The 26,924-nt window shown below is 40.9% G+C and overlaps 1 protein-coding gene across 1 annotated transcript in view; it reads left to right on the top strand.

Moving 5' to 3' along the window:
* Window positions 1-11,847: 11,847 nt before the first annotated feature.
* The window catches only part of SUCLG1 (succinate-CoA ligase GDP/ADP-forming subunit alpha), a 33,349-nt gene continuing 18,272 nt past the window's right edge, over window positions 11,848-26,924 (top strand). Inside the window, exons 1-3 of the mRNA XM_082642774.1 lie at window positions 11,848-11,992; window positions 21,706-21,809; window positions 26,790-26,906. Coding sequence (XP_082498900.1) covers window positions 11,896-11,992; window positions 21,706-21,809; window positions 26,790-26,906 — 318 coding nt within the window. The 5' untranslated portion in view covers window positions 11,848-11,895. The remainder of the gene's footprint in view (window positions 11,993-21,705; window positions 21,810-26,789; window positions 26,907-26,924) is intronic.

Raw genomic sequence — 26,924 nt, 5'->3', positions numbered from 1 at the left:
TTTTAAAACTGGGACAGTCTTGATCAAACGAGGATGAGTTAGTCACCCTAGTCTCAAAATATTGGCAGTTAGACCCTTCTGTGCAGGAGACTGGGAGAATCTTCTCTGGGGAATCTGACCAGCCCAAGGGGAACAATCTGAATGTATGGATGGCAGAGGTTCTAAAACTAAGTGGTCCAGCCAGATTAACCTTGTAGAGATTCTCATTGAAGAAGCTCCATCTGGGTGCGTGGAGGTTCCAATAGTGTTTTTAGATCCTCTCTCTCAAAAATAAGCAGACAACTAAGAATTACTAGGCAACTCAAGGAAAGACTCACACAAAAGACAGATACTAAACATTCAAACAGGATAAACAACTTGAGAGGTAAATCAAAGACTTTTTTCTCTTAGATTTCAAAAAGTGGATCTGGGAGGGAGAATCCTCTCTTTCTCACTAGTCATGGTGGTTTTAGAATGTGTCTGGAGCTCCTGGAGGACCTGTTCTCTTCTGTAAAGGGAAGACCACAGTTGGCCACATAGAGATGCATTAATGGGAAATGGACTCATTCTAGAGTCCCCATGGCTTTTCATGCCAAGATCCATTACCTCTAAAGCTATTTGTGTTTTCCAAAGTTTGGTTGTGTGAGCCAATAAATGCCAACACTTTTTCAAAAGGACATAAGTTTGAACAGATTTTTGTCATTTGAAATCAACTTGTCCTGGTATGCCTCATGAATGACATTGCCTCTTCTACATGTCTGCCTTTTTAATCCATACTCTATATCCAGAAAGTTTTTAAGTCAGTTTTTCCCCCTGTTTAAAATAGGGATTGCCCAACTCATGAAGGTAAAAATACATGAGATTTCAATGAGCATTGGGTGCTTTAAGCAGACCCAACACACACTAACTTTTCTTGACCTCTCACAACGGCATCCTCCCCAAAATAAAATCTAGATGAATATGTCTGAAATACAAATATCTGGGCATAAAGCAAAGATGAAGAAAAGAAAGAAAAATCCTGTGCATTAACTAACAGCAGTAGCCTTCCATGCAGTAGGGAAGAAAAAGGCTGTATCCATTAGGATTGTGTTCAATAGCAAGTAACAGAACACCCAATTAACAGTGGCTTAACTAAACAGGGTTGTTGGTGTTTTTATGATTCTCTTGGTCTTTTCATTTTGATGGCAATAGTGTTGTTGCAGTTCCAGCCATCATGTCATGTTTTCCTCTCTTTACAGCTTTCCTTATAGACAGGGACTTGGTACCAGGTCCAAAGAGTGTTGTCAGCAACTCAGCAACAGGCTGGCAGTGCTGACTTAGTTTCCTTGCTGACCTGGGAAAGGGGGTCCAGTCCTTGCCCTCTGGCTGCTTCTTTCAGTGGGACCCAAATCACGTTTGTGAAAGTCTAGCAGGAATTCATCAAGGGCAGACCCTGAAGGCCTCTAACCCATACCCAGCATCATTACCATCATTTGCTGAGTGTCGGCCAGAGCTTGGGATTTAGCAACAAATCTTTTCTATGTTGTCTATGGCTGTAATGCAGGAAATAAACTTTGGTTCTGCCTCCTTCATTTAAAGATCAGAGGTGATGGCTCATTGGTGTTGCAGGAATTACTTTTTGTCATCCAGGGATACAATCTGAGCCAGACACTCTGTGGCTATGGGGGACTGAACAACACTGTGGTTTCTCAAGCTGTCAGGGATAAGCTGGGTTTTCATTCATTCATTTTCCAGCCCAGCCCTTGCCACTTATAATTTGGGTGCTGGAATTTCAGGCATTCAGATAATATGATCATAACCTACACTTACAGGGCACCTTCTATTATTGTCCACATTTGATCCTCAAAATGGCTCTGGACAACAGGAGGGGCAGAAATGCATGTTGCCATTTGAGAGATGGGGAAATTTAACACATAAAGTAGTTGTACCTTTAAAAGTCTTAATCAGTACCCGGACCAAAATCCCGGGTCTCCTGACTTCCAGACCATATCCACCACTTCTGTCCATGGTGATCAAGTAATAAAGAGAAGTAAATACCTGGGTGAGGCTAAACGTCAGACCTGTGGCCTGGCTGTTCTCTGGTGTCCCCAGCTGGAGGCCTCTCAGTATCAGGAAGCCTCGTTTGCTCACCATCTGGGCTGGTCCAGACCCACAGGCGATCCTGAATCAATATTTGTTGAGTGAACAAGTGATTCATTGGTTCTAATCATTAAATTCCTTCTTAACCACTGGGCCCAGGGAGCACTGCAGATAGTTTTGTAGAGCAGGTTTCCTTCAGTATCTTTGTCTCCTGTCTGTTCAATGTTTTGTTCTTCTACTGCCTTTGCAGTGAAAGGAAACTCCTCCTTTCTTGACATGGGAAAGGCAAACAGTCTTGCAAACCTGGAAGATAGCTGAGTCTGTATGGGTAATAAAGGAGGCAGGCCAGTTAGCTATTAACCAGCAGACAAGATAATTCAGCTCCTTATCAAGCCCTAGGCACCTCCCTTTGGAGGCTGTTTCCTGACTTTTTCCACCCCCAGGTGGAAGAGCAGATTAGGACCTTGGGCAATCACAGTGTCCATTTGCTCTCACACTCCTCCCCCAGCTATACCCAGGTGGCAGCAGGTCAGAATAAACAGCAGGCAGCTTGTGGTGGATGGAGGACGGCACAGATTGGCAGGCAGTCTGCAGGCTGAAGGGTGAGTGAAGCTGGAAAGAGGCAGACAGACTCAGGAGTTGATGATGGGGATGGGCTTTTTATATTTTCCCAGAACTTTGAATTTACTTTGGCACCATTTAAACCTTATTCCCCACTGGTGGCCCCTCAAGGCATTGGGATCCTTATATTTTATGATTAAAGCAGAGGTACAAAATTGTGGAAAATGTTAAACTATGTTTGAGAAAGAAGTAGTGTAAGGATGTGTGTAGGATAAACTAATATCACAGAAGACTTCAGAGATGAGTATTAGTAGCCATTAAAATCAAATGTTTTCCACCTTATCTCACAAAGCTAATATCATTGTATAAAGTCACAGTTTTAACCTCTTTTTTAAAACTTAGTATCTCACAAGCATTTATCCTATGGTGATGGAGCATTTTTGAACATGAAGAGACATGAGTCTGTGAACCAGGAAGTGGCCCTTCATCAAATACTGAATCTGCTAGTGCCTTGATCTTGGACTTCCCAGCCTCCAGAACTGTGAGAAATAAATTTCTCTTGTTTATAAGCCACGCTGTCTATGGTATTCTTTTATAGCAGCCTGAATGGACTAAGACACCACCCTACTCCAGTCAAACACCATGGAAAAAACATGACCCCAGGCCCACGCCTGTCAACAAAGGTCAAGTGGGTAGCCTAAACTTCCATCCTTGCTCAAGGTGCCCCCTATCCTCAAAGGAGACCTGTGGGGAGTTGGCACTTCCATCCCTACTCATTAATAATAAAGCCCTCCCTCAAGGGTATCAGTGGAGGCCACGTGGGATGCTGAAGTTCCACCCCCACCCAGCAGTAATGAGGCACCCTTCCTCCTTTCTTCCTGGGTGGTGTCAGAGTTGGCCAAATGGGAAGCAGAACTTTCACCATCATTCAATATAACAAGGCATCCTCCACCTCCTGAATGATCATTGCATTTCCTATAAAGCTATCATTCTTAAAAAAAAACAAAAAAAAACCCTAAAAACTTTGTTTTCTTTCTCATCTTCTCATGGTTATGCTAGGTGATTGTATATTCTCAACCTGGGGGACAGGGTGGAGGGGGCGGATAAAAACAGAGAGAACCACCTAACCTGACTGAGCTCATTTCTAATGGGCAGTTCTGAAGTGCACTGGCCAAGACTGGCATTGGGCCTGCACTGCAGCTTGACCTCTCCCTCTCTGCCCAGTCTTGCTCTCTTCTCTTCCCTTCCATAAGACCTGGTCCCCAGGGTACTCTTGCACAGGGTATTCAGAGTCTCCTTCCTAGGGGACCAAATTTGCAACAGGGCTCAAGTACGGGGAGAATAAATTATATTTGGAAACCATTTCTTCTAAAGAAGAGGTCAGAGCTCTTGACATTTATTTAAGTGTACAATGTAGATGAAACCTCCCCTTCAGAGGTGCTATAACCCTTCAAAGAACTGTAACAGGCTTTGAAGAGGGTCCTGTAAATGAATGTCAGAAAGTTCTTTGTCCTCATTCTTAGGCAAAGGCAGCTGAGCTAGCTGTACCAGTCCCTGGAAGGAGGGAGGGGAAAGAGCCTGCCTCTGCTCACATAAGCCAGTGATGTTAGCTGGTTACTTCTTAAAATTGTGCTGTGTGATTATGTCCCTTTTTGAAGCTGTACTTGAGAGAAAAATAATCCCCAGCCCTTCTCCCAATTTTCCAAAAGCTGAAGCTTTCTCTGAGGCTAAGGGTTTCTGATTTCTGTCTCCCATAAACAAGGCCAGGGATACAAGCTCCCTATTCTCAACATTGTTTTATGAAAGGATTAGTGATACTTACAATGGAACCTGAGGGTTTAGGCTGGCTCATCAGCCCCAGAGGCACTAGTTTCTCTTGGCTACAATACAGTTCTAAGTGTACATTTATCACTAGAGATAAAGCAGCCATTTTTCCCTTTAGAGGGTAGTTTCCTTTCCAGAAAGAAGTTGGCAGAATTGGGACTAGATGCAATGTTTTGAATGTTTGTGTCTCCCCAAAATTCATATGTTGAAACCTTAAACTTCAGTGTGATGGTATTAGGAGGTGGGGGCCTTTGGGAAGTGATTAGGTCACAAGGATGATACTCTCATGAATGGGATTAGTGCCCTCATAGAGGGGACTCCAGAGAGCTCTCTCATCCTCTTACTGCCATGTGAGGCTATAAGAACTGGGTGGTGGAGAGACAAGTGGAAGGAAGATTTATCACTATATAAACTTTTGTACCTTTTGAATTTTGATCCATGGGGATAAATAACCTATTTTAAAAATGAATAATGATAAGTCCCATTCAATCCAATTTTAAACTTCAATAGTATACCTAATTCAAAGCTCCTTCACCTCTTACAGGTCTGGCAAAACCTATGGCTCCCCAATCTGAAGCTAAAAGGAGTAAGGTCTCTTCTCTTTTCACTCCTCCTCCCCTTTACTCCCCTGCTCTTGGCCTGCAGGGGTGGGGTGATGTTTGGATAAAATCTCTCTGATGGCACTATTTGTGGTTCTATCCTGATGGTCCACATGCTCTGGGTTTCTGGCTCTTTGTGGATTTTTCAAAAGCTCCTCTCCTCCTTCCCTGACTAGGGAACTCGATCTGCATAGTGTCCTGATGTGAGTTGTGTGCTCTTTGGCTGACCTCCTGTAACTCCCTCTGTCCCTGACTACTCCAGGTGGTGAGGGTCTTCCATGGTCTTTTAATCTAGAGTTCCTTGTCCCAGCAGATGATCCTCTTAGGGGGAAGCTCAGCTTTCTTTCCTAGCATCCATTTCAGCTACGGGAATATTACACACCTTGCCACACCAAATACTGCCCTGCCTGTCAATGAATACTGCTCCCTGCCTGTCAATGAAGGCTGCTCCAATGAAGGCTGCTCCTAGAGTTCTCCAGTCAGGAAGCAGACAATAATCTCTGGGTTAGGTCAGCCATCCAAACTCAAGTTTTTTGAGCATTCTTTGACCAGATCTACTCTAGGGCACAACGGTGGGCTCATAAATTTCTTCAAGCAGTTATCCTGGGATTTAATGTCTGTTATTTTTTGTTGTTGTTGTGGTTGTTAGGAGCCCTTTCCCACCAAATTGCCTGGAAGTGGGAAAAAAGAATATTAAACTGACAACTCGTGACTCAGAAGAACTCCCTTTCGATAATTACCTTAAAAGTAAATGGATTAAATGCTCCAACAAAAAGACATAGACTGTCTGAATGGATAAAAAAAACAAGACCCATATATATGCTTTCTACAAGAGACCCACTTCAGACCTAGGGACACATACAGACTGACAGTGAGGGGATGGAAAAAGATATTCCATGCAAATGGAAATCAAAAGAAAGATGGGGTAGCAATTCTCATATCAGACAAAATAGACTTTAAAACAAAGACTATTACAAGAGACAAAGAAGGACACTACATAATGATCAAGGGATCGGTCCAAGAAGAAGATATAACAATTGTAAATATTTATGCACCCAACATAGGAGCACCTCAATACATAAGACAAACTCTAACAGCCATAAAAGGGGAAATAGACAGTAACACAATCATAGTAGGGGATTTTAACATCCCACTTTCACCAATGGACAGATCATTCAAAATGAAAATAAAGAAGGAAACACAAGCTTTAAATGATACATTAAACAAGATGGACTTAATTGATATTTATAGGACATTCCATCCAAAAAGAACAGAATACACATTCTTCTCAAGTGCTCATGGAACATTCTCCAGGATAGATCATATCTTGGGTCACAAATCAAGACTTGGTAAACTTAAGAAAATTGAAATCGTATGAAGTATCTTTTCCGACCATAACGCAATGAGACTAGATATCAATTACAGGAAAAAACCTGTAAGAAATAAAAACACATGGAGGCTAAACAACACACTACTTAATAACCAAGAGATCACGGAAGAATTCAAAGAGGAAATCAAAAAATACCTAGAAACAAATGACAATGAAAACACAATGACCCAAAACCTATGGGGTGCAGCAAAAGCCATTCTAAGAGGGAAGTTTATAGCAATACAATCCTACCTTAAAGAAGAAGAAACATCTCAAATAAGCAACCTAACCTTACACCTAAAGAAATTAGAGAAAGAAGAACAAAAAACCCCAAAGTTAGCAGAAAGAAAGAAATCATAAAGATCAGATCAGAAATAAATGAAAAAGAAATGAAGGCAACGATAGCAAAGATCAATAAAACTAAAAGCTGGTTCTTTGAGAAGATAAACAAAATTGATAAACCATTAGCCAGACTCATCAAGAAAAAAAGGGAGAAGACTCAAATCAATAGAATTAGAAATGAAAGAGAAGAAGTAACAATGGACATGGCAGAAATAGAAAGGATCATGAGAGATTACTACAAGCAACTACATGCCACTAAAATGGACAACCTGGAAGAAATGGACAAATTCTTAGAAATGCACAACCTTACAAGACTGAACCAGGAAGAAATAGAAAATATGAACAGACCAATTACAAACACTAAAATTGAAACTGTGATTAAACCTCTTCCAACAAACAAAAGCTCAGGACCAGATGGCTTCGCAGGCAAATTCTATCAAACATTTAGAGAAGTGCTAACACCTATCCTTCTTAAACTCTTCCAAAATATAGCAGAGGGAGGAACACTCCCAAACTCATTCTATGAGGCCACCATCACTGTGATACCAAAACCAGAGAAAGGTGTCACAAAGAAAGAAAACTACAGGCCAATATCACTGATGAACACAGATGCAAAAATCATCAACAAAATACTAGCAAAAAGAATCCAACAGCACATTAAACTATGATCAAGTGGGGTTTATCCCAGGAATGCAAGGATTCTTCAATATACACAAATCAATCAACGTGATACACTATATCAACAGACTGAAGAATAAAAAGCACATGATGATCCAACAGATGCAGAAAAAGCTTTTGACAAAATTTAACACCCATTTATGATAAAAACTCTCCAAAAGTGGGCATAGAGGGAACCACCTCAATATATACAACATTTGGCCATATATGACAAACCCACAGCAAACCTCATTCTCAATGGTGAAAAAATGAAAGCATTTCCTCTAAGATCAGGAACAAGACAGGGGTGTCCACTGTCACCATTATTATTCAACATAGTTTTGGAAGTCCTAGCCACAGCAATCAGAGAAGAAAAAGAAACAAAAGGAATCCAATACGAGAAAAAGAAGTAAAGCTGTCACTGTTTGCAGATGACATGATACTATACATAGAGAATCCTAAAGATGCTACCAGAAAACTACTAGAGCTAATCAATGAATTTGGTAAAGTAGCAGGATACAAAATTAATGCACAGAAATCTCTTGCATTCCTATACACTAATGATGAAAAATCTGAAAGTGAAATTAAGAAAACACTCCCATTTACCATTGCAACAAAAAGAATAAAATATCTAGGAATAAACCTACCTAAGGAGACAAAAGACCTGTATGCAGAAAATTATAAGACACTGATGAAAGAAATTAAAGATGATACAAACAGTTGGAGAGATATACCATGTTCTTGGATTGGAAGAATCAACATTGTGAAAATGACTCTACTACCCAAAGCAATCTACAGATTCAATGCAATGACTATCAAAATACTACTGGCATTTTTCACAGAACTAGAAGAAGAAATTTCACAATTTGTATGGAAACACAGAAGACCCCGAATAGCCAAAGCAATCTTGAGAAAGAAAAACGGAGCTGGAGGAAGCAGGCTCCTGGACTTCAGACTATACTACAAAGCTACAGTAATCAAGACAGTATGGTACTGGCACAAAAACAGAAATATCGATTAATGGAACAGGATAGAAAGCCCAGAGATAAACCCACACGTATGGTCATCTTATCTTTGATAAAGGAAGCAAAAATATACAGTGGAGAAAAGATGGCTTCTTAAATAAGTGGTGCTGGGAAAACTGGACAGCTACATGTAAAAGAATGAAATTAGAACACTCTCTAACACCATACACAAAAATAAACTCAAAATGGTTTAAAGACCTAAATGTAAGGTCAGACACCATCAAACTCTTAGAGGAAAACATAGGCAGAACACTCTATGACATACATCACAGCAAGATCCTTTTTGACCCACCTCCTGGAGAAATGGAAATAAAAACAAAAATAAACAAATGGGACCAAATGAAACTTCAAAGCTTTTGCACAGCAAAGGAAACCATAAACCAGACGAAAAGACAACCCTCAGAATGGGAGAAAATATTGGCAAATGAAGCAACTAACAAAGGATTAATCTCCAAAACATACAAGCAACACATGCAGCTCAATATCAAAAAAACAAACAACCCAATCCAAAATGGGCAGAAGACCTAAATAGACATTTCTCTAAAGAAGATATACGGATTGCCAACAGACACATGAAATAATGCTCAACATCATTAATCATTAGAGAAATGCAAATCAAATCTACAATGAGATATCATCTCACACCGGTTATAATGGCCATCATCAAAAAATCTACAAACAATAAATGCTGGAGAGGGTGTGGAGAAAAGGGAACCCTCCTGCACTGTTGGTGGGAACGTAAATTGATACAGCCACTATGGAGAACAGTATGGAGGTTCCTTAAAAAACTAAAAATAGAACTACCATACGACCCAGCAATCCCACTACTGGGCATATACCCTGAGAAAGCCATAATTCAAAAAGAGTCATTTATCAAAATGTTCATTGCAGCTCTATTTACAATAGCCAGGACATGGAAGCAACCTAAGTGCCCATCAACAGATGAATGGATAAAGAAGATGTGGCCCATATATACAATGTAATATTACTCAGCTATAAAAAGGAACAAAACTGAGTTATTTGTAGTGAGGTGGATGGACTTACAGAGCGAAGTAAGTCAGAAAGGGAAAAACAAATACCATATGCTAACACATATATATGGAATCTAAAAGAAAAAAAAAATGTCTGAAGAACCTAGGGGCAAGAGGGGAATAAAGATGCAGACCTACTAGAGAATCGACTTGACGATATGGGGTGGGGGAAGTGTAAGCTGGGACCAAGTGAGAGCGTGGCATGGACATATATACACTACCAAATGTAAAATAGATAGCTAGTGGGAAGCAGCCGCATAGCACAGGGAGATCAGCTCGGTGCTCTGTGACCACCTAGAGGGGTGGGATAGGGAGGGTGGGAGGGAGGGAGATGCAAGAGGGAGGAGATATTGGGATATATGTATATGTGTAGCTGATTCACTTTGTTATAAAGCAGAAACTAAGACACCATTGTAAAGCAATTATACTCCAATAAAGATGTTAAAAAGAAAGTCTCTTATTCAATGAATTCCTGTCTTTTTCTTATTAGAGGTGCCAGGGAGTGAGAGTGAGAATCCAAAGAGAAGTCTGGGCACCTCTTAAGGAAATCTGGAGAGAGGTAGCTTCTAGGCTCCTTTCCATAGGATGTGGAGGTAATTATGGCTTGTTGCCAAATGGAAATATACTATTCCACATCTGGTTACTGACATCAGTAAAAACTTCAAAGTATCATCCTGTCATGTGAAGAAGAAAGTTCTTATCTTTAATAGCTACTATTTATTGAATGCTTACAAGGCACTAAAAACTTTACATATTAATGCATTAACTGGTCATAACCCTATTATGAGTTAGAGAGTTTCATCCCCATCTCAGTGAGAAAACCTGAGACCCAGAGGTCACATAGCCAGTGGCAGAGCTGGAATTTGAATCTAGACCTGTCTGACTCCAAAATCAATCTGCACATAAAGATAAATGGTACAGTTAGTACCTAGTGCAATAGCCTCCCACCAATGAGCTATGGAATTGGGGTGGAGGTGTAGTTATTTCAAGGGATTGAAATATCCTTCGGTCCATCAAACATTGTGTGTAGATTCTATACATAATGTATATGGTATTTCTTTTATATGTCAATTCAGTTCAATTCAATAAATACTGAGTTCTCTCTTTGTACCAGGCATTGTCCTAGGTGCTGATGATACCGTCAGTGCACAAAACAAACTAAAATCCTGGTCCTTGTGGAAGTAAAAATTCATTAAAATCATGCCAAAATTATATATTTTTTGTCATCATGCATTTAATCAATGAAAGGAAATAAAAAATATAACTATTATCATGTGAAAGCTCAGAAGAGCATTGCTATTTAAAATCATTCTTCATACTGGACCTATCTGGAAACCACAGAGAGCATTTAAATGATAACAAGGACACGATCCCTTAGATGAGGGAGGGATTTTGTGCGCAGTCAAGTCCAAGCAGGGATGGCAATATCTGGGTCATAGAGGAAATACTGGGCAATCTCCCTGGGTTATCCCACTCCTACACCACGTATCTCCGTGTAAATTACCATGACTAAAGTGAGTTAGAATCATAACTTCATTGATGATAATAATGAGGGCTCTCAGAAGCATGGTTGGAGGCAGGCGGTTGGATTACTTTATCTCTTGTTAACCCTTTGACTCTAGAACTCTCGGAGGTTCCTTCTAAAGCTTAGAGAGGAGTGAATGCTTTGTTCAAACAAGGAGCGGTCACGTTTGACCTATAACTTCAGTCCTCCAGGATCTCCAGGGAAGAGGCACTCACTCACTTAGTGCTAGCCGAAGGCTGCATGATAGCTTGTTTAACCAAAAGATCCATATTCCAAGAAGTTAGGTGCCAGGAAAGTAGCTTTTGGTCTTTCTCTTCACATCCTCATCTTCACTGCGCGAGTTCAGAGTCACTGTTCCCTTTGGTAATTCTTCCGGGTCCTCGCAAGGGTAGGGGGTGAGGAGTATGATCCTCTCCATATGGTAGATGGGGAAATGAAGGAAGGTCGGCACCTTGGCTTTGGAAGGGTGTTGGAAAGTTCTGCATTGCTCTCTGCACCTCGCCTCACTGTTTCCTCACTCCTTTTGACACCGCATCCCCTGGGTTTGACTCTCCCTTTTCTCCTTCTATTCCCTTCCCGCAGGCCCCCGTTTAAACTACTAACAAGTTGAGGCCATCGAACTACATTTCCCACAACACCCCGCGCCGACCGGCCTCAATGGGGTTTCCCTTGAGCTGCCGTTGTTATTAATGTTGAATCAAACCCACGTTTCCGTGGAAGAGACGAGCTATTGTCTACTTCTTCACTAAGATGCCCTTTTCCTCCTCCACCTGCGAGACCCAGTGTTGGGTGAAGACATCTCTGCGGAGGGACATTCATTCCGGCGAACGCTCTGGCTACCCACTTCCTCCTCGTGCCTCGGCCCAGGTCGGGTTTCCCGGGGGCCTGGGAGTGTCATTGGTGGATGACCGCAGCCCTCGCCGCTGCCCCGGCTGCTGCGACCATGACTTCTGGCAGCAGCGGCCTCGCCGCCGCCCGCCTCCTGTCCCGCGCTTTCCTCCGTGAGTCCGGCCAGGGCTCTCTCCTCCAAGCCTCCGCTAGTTCCCGGCCCCGCGGGCCCGGCGTCCTAGTCTAGGACGCGGCTGGGCCCTCCGGGGCCGGACCTTGGCGGGGGTCCCAAGTCGGGGACCCTCTGGGATGGAGGGAGCTTTGCTGGATATGTGGGGCGGGGGCCTGGCTTAGGCAGCTGGCGGGCAGGGACCTTGAGTGGCTGAGCCAGGATTCGGGTCTGGGAGTCCTGCAGATCCGGGGGCACACCCTCGATCCCGCGGTGATGAGTGGCGGCGGGATGGGGGCGGCATCTAGACAGGCTGTTTTGGGGCGTGAGAGGTGAGGTGGTCCAGGATGAACTAAGCTGGGAGGGTGAGTGAGTTGAGAGGTAGGGGGAGGATATCAGTAGGAAATTGGAGGATGAGGCTGAGCCTTGTACAGGAGGGTCGTACACTTTTAATTGTCCTTTCCGTAGACTGTAGGGTGAATCTCCAGAAGGGTGCACAGCCCAGAAAACTCCTAGAAGCTTAGGGTTGGCTGGGACCTTAACCAACTTATTTGTAATGTCTCCATCAGGCGGTGTGAATTCTTCAGTTCCTGAAAACTTACACCCAAGGTTGCTAGTAACGCTGACTGCTGAAAATTCTTGCTGTGTTCAAAGTCTCTGTGTTTGTTAGGTAGGTTGTGTAGGAAAAGACTTTGGAACCGGCCACATCAGGGTTTGAAGTCTGGCTAGTCCTGTACAGTCTATGTAATAACTCTGGGGGGTGTTTCTAAATCTATTTCTCAATTTCTGTTTCACGTACCATGAAAACATTACCATATTTTAATGAATCTGAGACACCATCCCTTGTAAGATGCACTGCTGTTTGGTCTACCACTAAAAGTGGGAAATGATTGCTAATTAAAATTGTGACACACCATTGGTTATCAGTTGCATCCAGATTTAAGAAATGTTTAAAAAGTGAAACAAACGTGCATCCTAGAAATGAGGAAGTACAGGATGATCTGAGTTCACTATGCAGAATAAGTGAAACAATTTATATAAAGCACCTGGAATGTAATAGACACTCAACCGAAGTTAGTTTTCTTCTCTCTCCCTTTCTTCTGCTTTGCTTCTAATTCTACTGCTGCTACTGAATATTGGATGAGACTTAGTTCATTTCTTGAGAAGATTACATTTTAAAAGTGTACAATGATGACTGTACACTCTGTAGCTACACTTAGTTACCAGATCACTTGAGGACAAACCTTCGCAAGCAGGAAGAAGTTGGGTTTATTTGGGAAAGTTTTCTGGAGATTTTTATTATATAATTTAAGGGATAATTTAGTATGTTGTAGGCAGAAGGAGAAAAGGGATTAGTTATACCCATGTCTTTTTCTTCTGGGGTCTTGCTTGTCTGAATTTCTGAAAAATCCTTTGCTGTCTTAGGAGCAGAGTCTAGAGAAGAAAGAGTGTCTAAAAGATCAGGATCTTGAATCTACCCATAGCAATATTTAACAATCCTGTTCTCACATAACTGGAACTTTTTATTCCTAGACTCTCAGGATCCTGAGGCCTTACGAGGTTATCTAGTTTAGCTTCTCTTGCTGGAGTGGCCTTGAATTATCCTAGTCACGTGATTACCCTGTCACTAATGGTTTGAGAGGTCTGAGATCTAAACCAAGGTATCTCTTATATTAGAGAGGTTACAAACTCTAGGGTTAATGTTTAGAAACCTCTAAATCTCCCAAATCTTTTTCCCATGCCACATTTCTAAGCCCGTTTCCACTCACACTAGAAAAACCGCAGCCACAACAGTATCACCTTGCAAACTTCTTTTAAAGGCCGTCACAAAATTATTTAGGCTCTGAGGTTAGTAATAGAACTAGAGTTTCTAGGGAGTTTTGTCCCCTTTGTTCTCTTAAGTTTTAATTGTTGGTACATTTTGTGCTGAAGGTCTTAAGTGTTGCAGTGTTGATTTGAGTTAGGAAAAAACCCCAAACACTTGTAGATGCCTTCCAGAGACCTGTTGGGGGCAGCTTAGAATATTTATCAATAGAAATTACTGAGCCAAAAAAAACAATTCTTAGTAAAAAAGAGAAAGAACCCAGTTGAAGTGGGAAGAGAAAATAAAATGAAAAATAAGAAAGATTTCTTCCATGAGAAAGCTTAAGGATTTTATAAGTACCTTTGAAACTGAAATAATGAAACTTTTCAAGAAGTATGAGGTAGTGCAGGGTTGCTTTAAACATAAGCCAGTCGTTCCTGTAAGTTGGATCTTTGAGAATAAATAGGGAACAAGAGCTAGTATTTTTTATTTTTATTGAGGTATAATTGATGTAAAACATTATATTAGTTTTAGGTGTACAACCTAATATTTTGATATTTGTATATATTGTAATATCTATCTGTCTATTGTGATATCTATCACCATACATAATTACACATTTTTATTTCTTGTGATGCGAACTTTTAAGATCTGCTCTTTAGCTACTTTAAAATGTGCAATATAGTATTAACTATAGTCACCATGCTGTACATTACATCCTTATGACTTATAAGTGGAAGTTTGTACCTTTCGACCCCCTTTAGCCACTTGCCCCCTCCCCCTCAACTCTGGCACCACCAATCTGTTTTCTTTACATGTGAGCTCAGGTTTTGTGTTTTTCTTTCTTTTTTTTTTTTAGATTCCACATATAAGTGAGATCATACAGTATTTGTCTTTCTCTGCCTGACTTATTTTACTTGAGTAATGCCCTCAAGGTCCATGTGTGTTGTCACAAATGGCAAGATTTTCTCTTTTTATGGCTGAATAATATTCCATATTGTCTGTCTGTGTGCATATTAATAAATATACCACGTTTTCTTTATCCATTCTTCTATCCATGGACACTTAGGTTGTTTCCATGTCTTGGCTATTGTAAATAGTGCTGCAGTGAACGTGGGGCTTCTTTTCAAGTTAGGGTTTTCATTTCCTTCAGATAAATACTTGGGAGTGGAATTGCTGGATCATATGACAGTTCTATTTTTAGTATTTTGAGGAGCCTCAGTGCTGTTTTCCATAGTGACTGCACCAATAACATTCCTATTAAAGGTGCACAGGGGTTTCCTTTCTCCACATCCTCACCAACACTTATTATTTCTTGTCTTTTTGATAATAGCCATTCTAACAGGTGTGAGGTGAAATCTCAGTGTGGTTTTGATTTGTGTTTCCCTGATGATTAGTGATGTTGAGCACCTCTTCATGTACCTGTTGGCCATCTGTATGTATTCTTTGGAAAAATGTCTATTCAAGAGCCAGTATTTTTGAACTTCAGAATTACGGTGTTTTGATGCCAAAAAGTGAACCTTACATGCCAATTGGTCCCATACCTTTGTTTGGCAAAAATAAGCCCCAAAAGTTTCCTAGCCAATATCAGGATGGGTACTAGAGCTCGGGTCTTCTGACTCTGCAGTGTCCTTTCTACTAAATACATGCTGGGTGATACTCTCAGCCTTCTTTTTTTGAAGCTCTGATTTTTCTTTTTCTTTGGCCACCTCACTGGTTTGTTGAGAAGGTTACTACTCTGCTCAAAGGTGTCACCTGCCTTTTCCATGTGTTTGCCAAGTTGTGTAGGACTGTCTTTGGAATCCGGAAGACATTTAGAAGTGTAGCTTGGAAAAGGGGACCCTCAATAGTGATGTTTCTGATACCTAGTGTCTCTTGTCATTGCATCCAAGAACCAAATCTTTATTCTAGAAATACAAAATGGCCTCGATCTAAACGTATCAATGTAGCCATGAGAAAGTGACTTGATTTTCTGACCTCAAACTTGTTTTTCCATAAAAACTTAATTGGGGATGTTAAAAATAATTTCTCTAAGTATAGGGGAAGAATCTCATTTCACCAAAGGACAGGCATTTTGTTGCCATAGACCCACATTTTTGTACATTATAACATTTCTAAAATTGGGATGTATCTTATAATTGATGGTATCTTACAGTAAATTGGCAGCATTTTTTTCCTCCTAGTGCTTAATAGTGCTTCTTAAAATCAGTGGTGTTTTAGATTTGATGAAATATGGTACTTAGGGCCAATTACACTTCATTTGTAAGTAAATACTGAATGAATATATAATTTTGCATCGGAACGGTGGCTTGTTTGGGGTTTGGAAGTAAGTGGCTGCTGAGCTACTCTGCTATACTTTAAGGTCCTGTAGGTAGGGACCCCAATAGCCTGCAGATTATATATGCATAATACACATGACTAATAAGTATACATTTGTTAAAATCAGGAATACATGCAGGAATAAATGAGTAACAAGGACATAGTTTGAGAGGGGAGTTGGAGGGGTATTTTCATGAGCAGTCTCAGGTTACTGGTTAGGAGCACAGTACTGGTCACACAGTGCCGTCTGTGGTTTGAGTCCCATCTGGGCAGGTGCTTTTTGGCCACAGCTTGCGTCCACCCTGCAGCCATCTTGTAAATGATGTGGTTGCTCTCTGCAGGGGAGGGGACTCTGCATGTGGCTGACTGATACAAATTTCTCTCTGAGATTACTCAGACCCTTTACTTCACAGTTGGCACTTTTGTGTTTCTTTGTTTAATGTTTAGCCATCTTACAGGGCAGGAAGCTTCACGTGGGTCTCAGTCCATCTTGTTTACCCCTGGACCCCTTGTGTCTGGCAGACATCCTGGCCCAGTGAACATCTCAAAGCAGTTTGGTCTTTCCATTCTATGTCGGTAATAAATAGCTAATAGTGAAATAGCTAATTATTATTCTGCATGCTCTATATATTATTAACTCATCTAATTCTCCTATTGCCTGTGAGGTACATAATATTATTATCCCCATTTTTACAGTGACGATGCACCTTTAAAAATGTTTAAGATGGTATAAAAATTTACTAATGTATGTGTACCTACTCTATGTTATATGTAGACATGGATTAGTATATTTATACATAAACATGTATAGGATATGCATGAGACATAAAACACTTCTGATTGGACTTATTTGATTTTAAAATATGAATTGTAGTTTCTCTCTTTTTAGGAAATGATTGACTTTTGTGCTTAGGTAGGATGTGAACCCAGTTTAGGGAGTGTACCAGGCACTTTGTTACCCAGTTGACAGGCGTCATCTCATAGCAACATCACAGCCTCCTCGTGAGCAGCTGTTACTCCACTTACAGAAGGGAAGACTAAAGCCAAGGGAGATCAAAGGACCTGCCCCGTAAACTCAAGCCCAGGCCTGTCTGGTTCCTGGGCTATGCTTTCAACTGCTTGGGATGCAGTCCCAAGGTTAGGCTAGCTTATTTCTAAGGACCTGCAGAGAAAGCGACTCCACCCACATTCTCTGGAGATGACCCAAGGCCTTCCCCACTGGGAAATTCTGCCTGGTGGCCGACTTCAGGCCTTTCTGCTGCCCTAATATTTAATTAAAAATACTCATTTTCTTAATATTAGTGAAGTCAGATATCACATCATATGTCGATTTACCATTTATCCGTCACCAGTTGTGTTTCTTGTTTATGGCCTCTCTCCATCTTTCTGTTCGGCTTTGGTCGCGTCCATCCTGGTGGCCCCTGGCGCTGCTCAGGTTGCTCAGGTTGTCCTCCTCGCCTGTTACGTGTTATGAAACCACTCTCCTGGTCTGTCACTGCCCTTACCTCTGACTATACTGTGTTTTGCTTTAGGTTCTTTTCTTCTGTAGTGAAATAGTCCATTTGTATTACATTACTGCTTCCTGGATTTCATTTGTTAAAAAATAAAAAAGAAAGCTTAGCATGGAATTTGTACTACATTGATACAGCTTTGAGGATTGCTAGTAGCGTTTAGGGCTGGACTCTTTGTATGAATTTTTGGGAAACCAATCATCTCTGCATGTACAAAAATAGACATAGGTTTTGTTCCCCTCTTTCCTGGTAATGGGAGTTCAAGATGGACATTTTTCCAGTTCACACAGAAAGAGATGGAACTTCTGATATTTATATGTGTTTCTTCTCCTAGATCCTGACTCTTGTCCTGAAATTCAGTCAAACATTTCCTGTGCACGTACTCCGTAAGGCACTGTACCGTATGCCATGGGGGACACCAAGGTGTACAAGACATGGTCCTTACACTCATGGAATTTATAGTTAGAAGTTCAGAAAGTATTTAGATGAGACTTAAAATAATCTTGAAAGAAAACTTAGCCTGAAATATTTTTACTTAGAAATAATGCAGTAAAGAATGTAACAGAATGTGTGCACTCTTCAGTGTGCAGGTGTGGTGCTTATGATTAGATATCGCATGACAGTGTTCACAGTTTCCATTCTTCTTAACTCAGATCCCCTACGAACCCTCCGTTATATTCACAAGTCAGGAATGTGATGTGAAGATTTAAAGATTCCTCACTGTACAATGTTTTATTTAAATGTGAACTTATACGAATTAATGCAAGAGAAATTCTCAGGAGATTGAGTACATTGACTCTGATTGAAAGGTGAGGAATATTTATAAGATGGTTTGGCCACTAACGTATGTCCTGTGTTCAAGGTTTTTTTTTAGGAAATAGTTTACTGTAGTTATTTGGTGGTTTTGTCATAGAGATCTGGTTTGTGTTTAAACCCAAAATATGATTGGGCTTCTTTAAGCAGTGGACAGACAATTGAAGATTTGTACTTAAACCTCTTTACATTCTTAAGCAGAGGTAGGATAGGCTTTTTTTTAAAAATTAAGGCATTTGATTGATAATTTGGATGGAGAAGAAATCAAACAGGGAAAGAAAATGACCAGTCTGACAGATTTAATATTTATAGCAGCTGGTAGTTTGCTAGATTAGAGAGTGGTGGGATTGTGGGAGGGAAGGTGAAGCTGTGCAGAGGCGGGGATGAGGAGAGGCTGCTTTCGCTGGGGAGCCTCCAACCTGTGACTCTGGGCTTGGATTATCTGTGGTGGGGAAGAATAAGGAAGATGACCTAAGTGACTTAAAATTCGGTGAGTTTTACTTGGAGTCTAAACATATTTTGCATTATTTCTGTCCGAATGGAAACAAATGGCAAAAGAGAGAATTTCCTTGATTCTCTGATGTCACCAATGGTAAGACTTATCATTGACTTGATAACAGTATTACCTTAAATAGGGCCACCCCTTGTTACCTGTGTCATGGTGGCATGGAGTGGCAGGTGTCTGGGGTCCTCCTCACAGCCATGGCAACTGGGAGAGTGTGCATGGTGTAAAGGGCCAGAGATCGGGCAGATCCGTCTTCCAGTGTCTGGAATTAAAAAGGCATTTATGGGGATTATGGAGCACCATGGCTTGCTGGGCGCCTCAGGTTTTTCTCTGGGTTTCGTAAGTGCTTGATTCTAGCATCCTCTCATTTCAGGACCAGTGTTACCTTGTCTGGCATTGTGCAGGTTTCTTCTTGGGACAGAATGCGGTCAGGAATTTCATTTCCGTATCTTTGAACATGTATTTTGGGGTTGGCTCAAAGGTGATGATAGTCTATTAGTTCTAGCTTACCTGAAGCCTAGGTATGGGCTCATACAGTAGATGGGAAGAGCACATGCACACACATATGCATGATAAATCTCCCAAGATCCATTTCACTAGATGCTGTAGAACGGCAGGGTCATTGCACAGGTTGACAAAGGGCCACAAGGCTGTCTGGTAGGTGAGCTGCTCTTCATCATACTCGGCGGATGTAGGTTTTTTTTTTTTTTTTTTTTGCGGTACGTGGGCCTCTCACTGTTGTGGCCTCTCCTGTTGCGGAGCACAGGCTCCGGACGCGCAGGCTCAGCGGCCATGGCTCACAGGCCCAGCCGCTCCGCGGCATGTGGGATCTTCCTGGACCGGGGCACGAACCCGTGTCCCCTTCATTGGCAGGCGGACTCTCAACCACTGTGCCACCAGGGAAGCCCCATGGATGTAGTTTTTATGAGCACCAGAGTTCTGGTGCTGTGAAGTCTTGAGCTCCATAGAGTTGATCCAGGAGGTCTGGAGTAGGAGAAGGAATAGGAATAGGAGAAAGTAGTGATAGGAGTTGTTCTGGTATTGAGACCATGCTTTATGAATGTAGACAGACCTGTGCTTTCTCAGGGTGACAGGGCCACTTCTGCCCCATGGAAGGAGACTTGAACTGTCTGATGTCTCCTTTGTTAAGGTAGAGTGTAAGAGTACTTGTGGAGGACTAAACTTTACCTTCAAAAAGCAAGTATTTCCTTTTATCAAGTATGGGCTCCAGACATCTTGATCTTATTTGCTCTTGTAATCTTATCTTGTACCTTTCCTGTCTGGAAACTCCTGATAGATGGACTATTTGTTGACTATTCCAGGAGTGGGAGGGACTGTTGGGCAAGTCCTGCCAAGAATAGCAGAGGGGAATAAAGCTCTTCCATAGGTATTGTGGTTCTGTGTCTCCAGCTGGGAGAACTGGGAACCAAGGGCAAGCACTGACTAGGGTGGGCTCTCAGGCCACAATTCCTGTCATAGTATTCACTGGCCCAGGTTAAGGTGCTTAGCTGCGCTCACTGGGCCAGGACTTGACCCTCAGTGCTCCCTCAGGGTCCCTTGTTCAGCATAGCCTAGGCCAAGAATGCAGCTGATCTGTGTGCACATAGAGTACTTCTCTCCTGGTTGGTCAGGGCAGATTCCGGGTCTGTCTCTTCCTTAGAGGTACAGGGGACTACAAAATTCAAAGTGGTTGGAAGCTGAGGTCAGTATGTGAGTTGAAGATGAATCAAGGGTTGTTCAAAGGGCCAGAAGCAGATCAGTTACGGAATCTGAGATCTGAGGATTTAGGAGGGTATGAGCAGTGATTCAGGACAAAAAGCATTGAGCGGACCCTGGACAAATTTATGATGAGGTATTCTTTTCTGGGCCTAGCTTTCATGGGCTACCTTAGTGGTAGGTGCTGGCACTTTGAAAGGGCCAGGAATAGACCACAGAGACAGCAGTTGGGGTTCTAATGGGGGTTTAGAAGGTAGCCCACAAAAATCATCTGTGCTCTGCTTTCTACTGATTTTTGAAATATGGGGAGCTGGCTTTAGGTGCTACTTAAGATTTCTCAGTTTTCACTGAGGTAGTTGGCTGACAGTAACTTAGATATTTTTTATGTGTTTCTCCCTCATCTACTTTTCCTATTTACTTTATTTTCCCTATTTCCTTTCTATGTGAGGTCTTGAGACTTACATCAGAAGAGACCAAATTAAGTAATTTTGGATTATATTTTAGATAAGTTTTATTCTATGACTTAACATTTAATGTTAATATTATTACTGGGAAATGAGTTGTGAAGTAGTTCTTAGTAATTCTGGTGAAGTTTGCCTCTTAGCTCGTCTTTTGCTTATTGATGTTGGGCTTAAAAATGTTGGGTCAAATGGGGAAAGCATGTGGTTGTTTAGTAAACATTATTAGTAAGAGTGATACCTAGTTTTTAGTTCCTGGATTTAATTTGAGCTGTTGATGTGAGCCCCTGGTTTCTTTCTGAGGAATAAAAATTATAAACTTAACCTTTTCTTTCTCAGTTCAGAAAAAGCAACAAAATTGTGGTTCTCAGTAAAGAGGGGATTCTGGAGAACAGAACAGTGTCTTTTTTTGTTTGTTTCTTTAATCAGTTTTTGTATTTAATACATCTTATTTAAAAAGTGACATTTAAAGTTGCCGTTATCACAAGATAGCTCCTGAATTAGAGGATTTTTTTTTTTTGTCACCAGGTTAAATTCATAGTCCAAAAATTTGGAAAAATAATAATGTGTCATATTTTCTTTACTTTTCAGTGCAGCAGAATGGAATTCGGCATTGCTCCTATACAGCTTCCAGGAAGCATCTCTATGTTGATAAAGATACGAAGGTTATTTGCCAGGGTTTCACTGGTAAGCAGGTATGTGTATCAAGACTTTTTAAAAGATGTATATTAGAGATACAAAAACATTGAATTATTTTCTATTGTTTTAAAGTCACAAAAGTTATAATACAGTTTGTAGCACAAGAGTATACAGTACAGCAGTGGAGTTGTATCTCAGAAGGGTGCTATAGTCAGCCTCTAAGATGAAAATTGTATTTAATGTTACCTTGAAAATCCCTACCTAGGAGTACAGTATTATGTTGGAAACCCACATATTTGCTTTCAGCAAGTATAACACAACTGGTTTTTCTCCAACATTGGAACAGATCAGTGTTTCTTTAATTAAGCACTAGGTAAGGCAGATGGCTTGTGTTTAGGCCTTGTACAAAAAAAATTCGCAGCTAAGCACAGATCAGTGTGGGGAAATGCTCAAACCCAGAGAGGCTCATGGGAACTGTGATGGGCAGAGGAAGTAGTACATTGATTTTTCCCATCTTGTACTCTCTGGGCAAATGGTCTTCTGGGGAATAGCGGGCAAAATAGCCTGAAGTATTTGATTTATGTTCATTCTCTCTCCCTATCCTCTGCCTACATCATAGAATTTATGTAAGTTTAAATATAACTGTGATGTGATTCCACAAAAGAATGCAACATAAGAATCTCCTTTCCTTCCTTCCTACCATTCTACTGCTCTGGAATTCCTTCTGATAACAAGTTGACGTATATCCTTCCAGATATTTTTCTTTCTCATACAAACATATGTACACTTATATAATGGGCATTCTACAGAGTTTGTTCTACAGAACACTCTCTCTCTCTCCTTCTCTATGTGTGTGTGTGTGTGTGTGTATGTGTGTGTGTGTATATATATATATACACACACACACACATATATATAAACAAATTATACAGTATATAATATATATCATACATATATGTCTGTTAAATTGATTCCTAAAAGTAAAAATGGGTGTCAAAGTTTCTGTGTATTTAAAATTTTAACAGCTATTGCTAAGTTGCCCTTTAAAACATTTGTACACATTTATGGTTTCACCATAGTAGATGCACAGATTTTTTTTTTTAAGTGAGGGAATACTACCAAATCAATTAGAAGATAGTCATCAGCCTTAACCCAAAGTATCCCTTCCTTCATTATTAAAGGAGATATGGCAAAATAAAAGCGATTAATGATTTTTGTGTAATTTAAAAGTTAATGATTTTTCTATGATTAAAAGAATTATCACGTCCATTCTGCAGTGTTTTGGTCGTCTAGAGCAAGAGTTGGCAAGCGTATTCTGTAAAGACAAGATTGTAAGCATTTTAGGCTTAATAGGCCATGCAGTCTCTGTTACAGCTACTTGGTAGTATTGGAACAGCAAAAGCAGCCATAGGTAATATGTCAGTGAATGGGTATGCCAGTAAAACTTAATTCATGAAACCAATGGCAAGTCAAGTCCTTCAGGCCATACTTTACTAACCCCTGATCTAGAGGATGATACCTAAATATCCAGAATTCTATAACTTTTGTTTTTAAAGTACTTAGGAATTGCTTTAAAATTTTGTAGTTCTTTTTTTAAAAATGAATTTGATTAGAAGCTTATTCATGTGAAATGTCCTTTTGCTTTCTGACTTTTTTTTGAAATACTGGGCACAAAAATGTGAATTGCAGTGGCCCTTTCTTCTTTTTCTCCCATTCTTCTACTGTCTTAAAAAAAAAAAAATCCACTGTCAACGAAAAAAGAAACACCCCAAACTTTGAAATTTTGTTCATAGGTAAAATTGGTTTACTTATTCTGATAGCCGTATGTTTTATGAATATCATTTCCACATATATACATTCTAAAGAAAGTTAATGCTCATCTAAGATATGAAGTATATTTTATCATTCCTCTACCAATTAAAATCATATTTAGTCCCTTTTTGGATATATGTTAATTTTATTAGCATATAATCAAATGTTTGATTAACCCAAATTCTCCACATAAGTTTATTATGTATGATTTTGTTTTTCTGTTTACTAAGCTTTATACAATCCTACAACATTTTAACCTCTGACCTTTTTTTTAAGAACCATTGTCCATGCTATAAGCACTATTTGGAACTGTCTCTGATTCATAAATTAGATGATGATTTGCCTAAGTATTGAAATCCAAGGTTGGTTTCAGTGTCTCTGCGTTACCGGCAAATACACTGTTTCTCATTCACTTTTTTTTTTTTAGAGTAATTGGGAGCCTTAATTGTCTCAAATTTGTTGGTTTTAAGTTTCTGTTTATAGAGGTAACAATGAGGTCTGAAATTTAGAGTTTATCTCTCTAGAGAATCTGCGTTTTGTCTCATTAGTTCTTTTTTTTTCAGTATACACATTGTTCCACATATGAGTGAGGAATATTTGTATTTCAGAGCAAATCCCCAAAATGCAGATTTCCAGTGGGTGGTATTTCTTGAACTGGCTGTTATGAGCTGCTAAAAGCTATTACTATTCTTAACTCTGCACTGGATGGTGATAATGGGAAAATTACGGGAAAGAAGCTTATTAACGGGAAATGTTATCCCTGTTTAGCACTACATTAGGACTAAAAATTTGTCCATTGGAATTTATGTAACAGTATGGTGGTCTAGGGTAGTGCTTCTCTAACTATCTGGAATGAAAGACCAGTTTGGATGTGTCTTTGTTTTATCACCAATCTAATGCAGATGAATACTTTTTACAAAATACTGTAAAAGTCATAGCAATATTATATTGCTGTAAAAGTCTGCAAACATTCTCACTTATTTTTGTTTTCTTTATTAGATTTTTCTTTATTATTTTTGTCATTCTTTTTTTCATTTTGTGTTTATCTCACTGTAGACCGTTAGCATATACAGGTGACACTTTGAATGGCACTTCTCTAAAGAGAGAGCACTGGTCTGAGGTCCTTTCCAAAACTCCATCACTGACTTAAGATAAGTCAGTTAACATGCTTGGGACTAAGTTTCCTGTTTTGAAAAATGAAGATGTTGAATTATCGTTGAAATACAACTTGAGTAGTTGAGTCATCATTTTCTGGTCCCTGTAGAATGACCGCATAGATCCACTCAGTTTTCAACAACTACTGATTGAGCGCCTACTGTATGTAATGTGTTGCCTTAGGTGCCACCTCTCAGTGAACAAAGTAGATAGAAATCATTGCCTTCATGGAGTGGCGGGGGAGAGAAACAAAATCAATGTGTAAATTATGTGGTACGTTAGAAAGTATAAGTGCTGTGGAAAAACTAAACCAGAGAAATGAGGTGTCTGTATGTGTGTGGGGTTGTGGTGGCAGTTGTGGTGGGTGCTCAGGGGAAGCCTGGCCTCTGCGTCAAGTTCTAAAGGAGCTTTGGGGGTGAGTCAAGTGGATGTCTAGGGGAAGGGTGTTCCAGCCAGAGGGGACAGTGAGGCCAGGAGGTGGGAACGTGCCTGCTGTGTGTGGCAGCCCCAAGGCCGGCATGACCGGAGTAGAATGAGTGATGGGAGAACAGTGGGTGAAGCGAGGTCGGGCAGTTGAGGGGTTCTGATGTGAGGAGGCAGCTTGAATACTGACTTGGTGGCCAGTGTGATGCTTTTGCTTTGGCTTTTGCTGTGAATGAGATGGAAAACTATTGCAGAGTTTGATCAGAGAAGTGACATGTAACAGGATCAGCCTGGCTGCCGTGTTGAGAATGGGTTGAAAGGGAGCAAGGGCAGTACTCTGTCAAGAGTTGACGGTGACCTAGACCAAGACGGTAGCCGTAGAAGGGGTGAGATGTTGTCAGGTATGTTCTGAAGGCAGGGCAGTAAGATTGACTAATGTATCCTGATTTGAGATATAAGAGAAAGAGAGAAATCAAGAATGACTTCAGTAGTTTTGGTCTGAACATCTGTTAGGAGTGGAGTTCTCATTAATTGAGATCGGGTAAACCATGGAGGGGACTGATCAGGAACTCGGTTTTGGGCACATTAAGTTTGGGATGCCTGCTGTTCTCCAGGTGGAGATGTCAGGTAGGCAGTTGGCAGTGTGAGCATGGAGTTCAAGGCAAAGGTCTCGGCTAGGTATGTGGGAGGTGTGTGTGTCTGTGTGTTTGGGAGAGGTCACCATATGGATGATATTTATTGCCACGATAAGGGGTGAACTCACCAAGGGCACACATTTAAATGAAAAAGAGAAGTCTAGGAAGAGAAAGAAAGAGAAGAGAAAAACAGGGAGGCGGAGCCCCAGAAGCTTAGTGAAAAAGAATCTTTCAATCCCTGGAGGTGTTTTTGGTCATCACAGCTGATTGCGGTAGGGAGGAGGGCATTGTACTGGCATCTACTGAGTAGAGGTCAACATTGTACAAATCACAGGACAGCCTCTCATAACAGGGAATCAGTGTGTCCAGAATGTCAGTAGTGCCGAGGTGGAGGTGGGAGAGTAAATGGATAGGGACATCCAGGATGCTGGCTGGGCAGCATTAAAGGCTCACTTAAGGTTTGGGATCGTTAATTTAAAGTGAGACCAGTTAGCATGGTTTTATTTTATTTTTCCTCCAGCTACTGTTCAGTGGTGCATGTGCAGTCTCACAGTAGGTGGAGAATTGGATTTAACCAAGATTGTGATTTTGCCAGATGTGTAAGTTGAAGTGAGGGAGAGCCAAGGTGGTTGTGTGACTATAGTGACTGGCCACGGATTTTAAGCTGAGTAGAAGAGGGATGTGAGGACATCAGGAGTCGAGGAACAGTGAAAAAGAAGTGTTCTTTTCAGGTAAACACCAGGGGGTTTCTGATCATCAGCCCAATTTGACAGCAGAGTGAAAAGAGACCCCCCCCTTAAAAAAAAACAGTTATTCTGGCCCCGCAGAGGCCCGCTTTGCTTCAAGGGTGAATGCTGTGTTCAATAAGGTGATGAGAATGCTTGTATATGTGTTACGGCTGTTTGCTGGGAAATCCTTAACCTATTTGTTTTTCTTTTCCAAGTTGCTGAAGATTGCCTTTAGGCTCCCCAGCCCGCCTTTTCTCATTAGTCTTTCACTTTTTCCCCTCAGGGCACCTTTCATAGCCAGCAGGCATTGGAATATGGCACCAAATTAGTTGGAGGAACCACTCCAGGGAAAGGAGGCAAGACGCATCTGGGCTTACCGGTCTTCAGTACTGTGAAGGAGGTAACTAATGGTACCTGA

Source organism: Mesoplodon mirus (genome assembly GCF_964341445.2).
Source record: "Mesoplodon mirus genome assembly, chromosome: 14".
Classification (NCBI taxonomy): Eukaryota; Metazoa; Chordata; class Mammalia; order Artiodactyla; family Ziphiidae; genus Mesoplodon; species Mesoplodon mirus.
The sequence above is the reverse complement of the archived record's forward strand: the minus strand, read 5'-3'. Positions and strand labels throughout refer to the sequence as shown.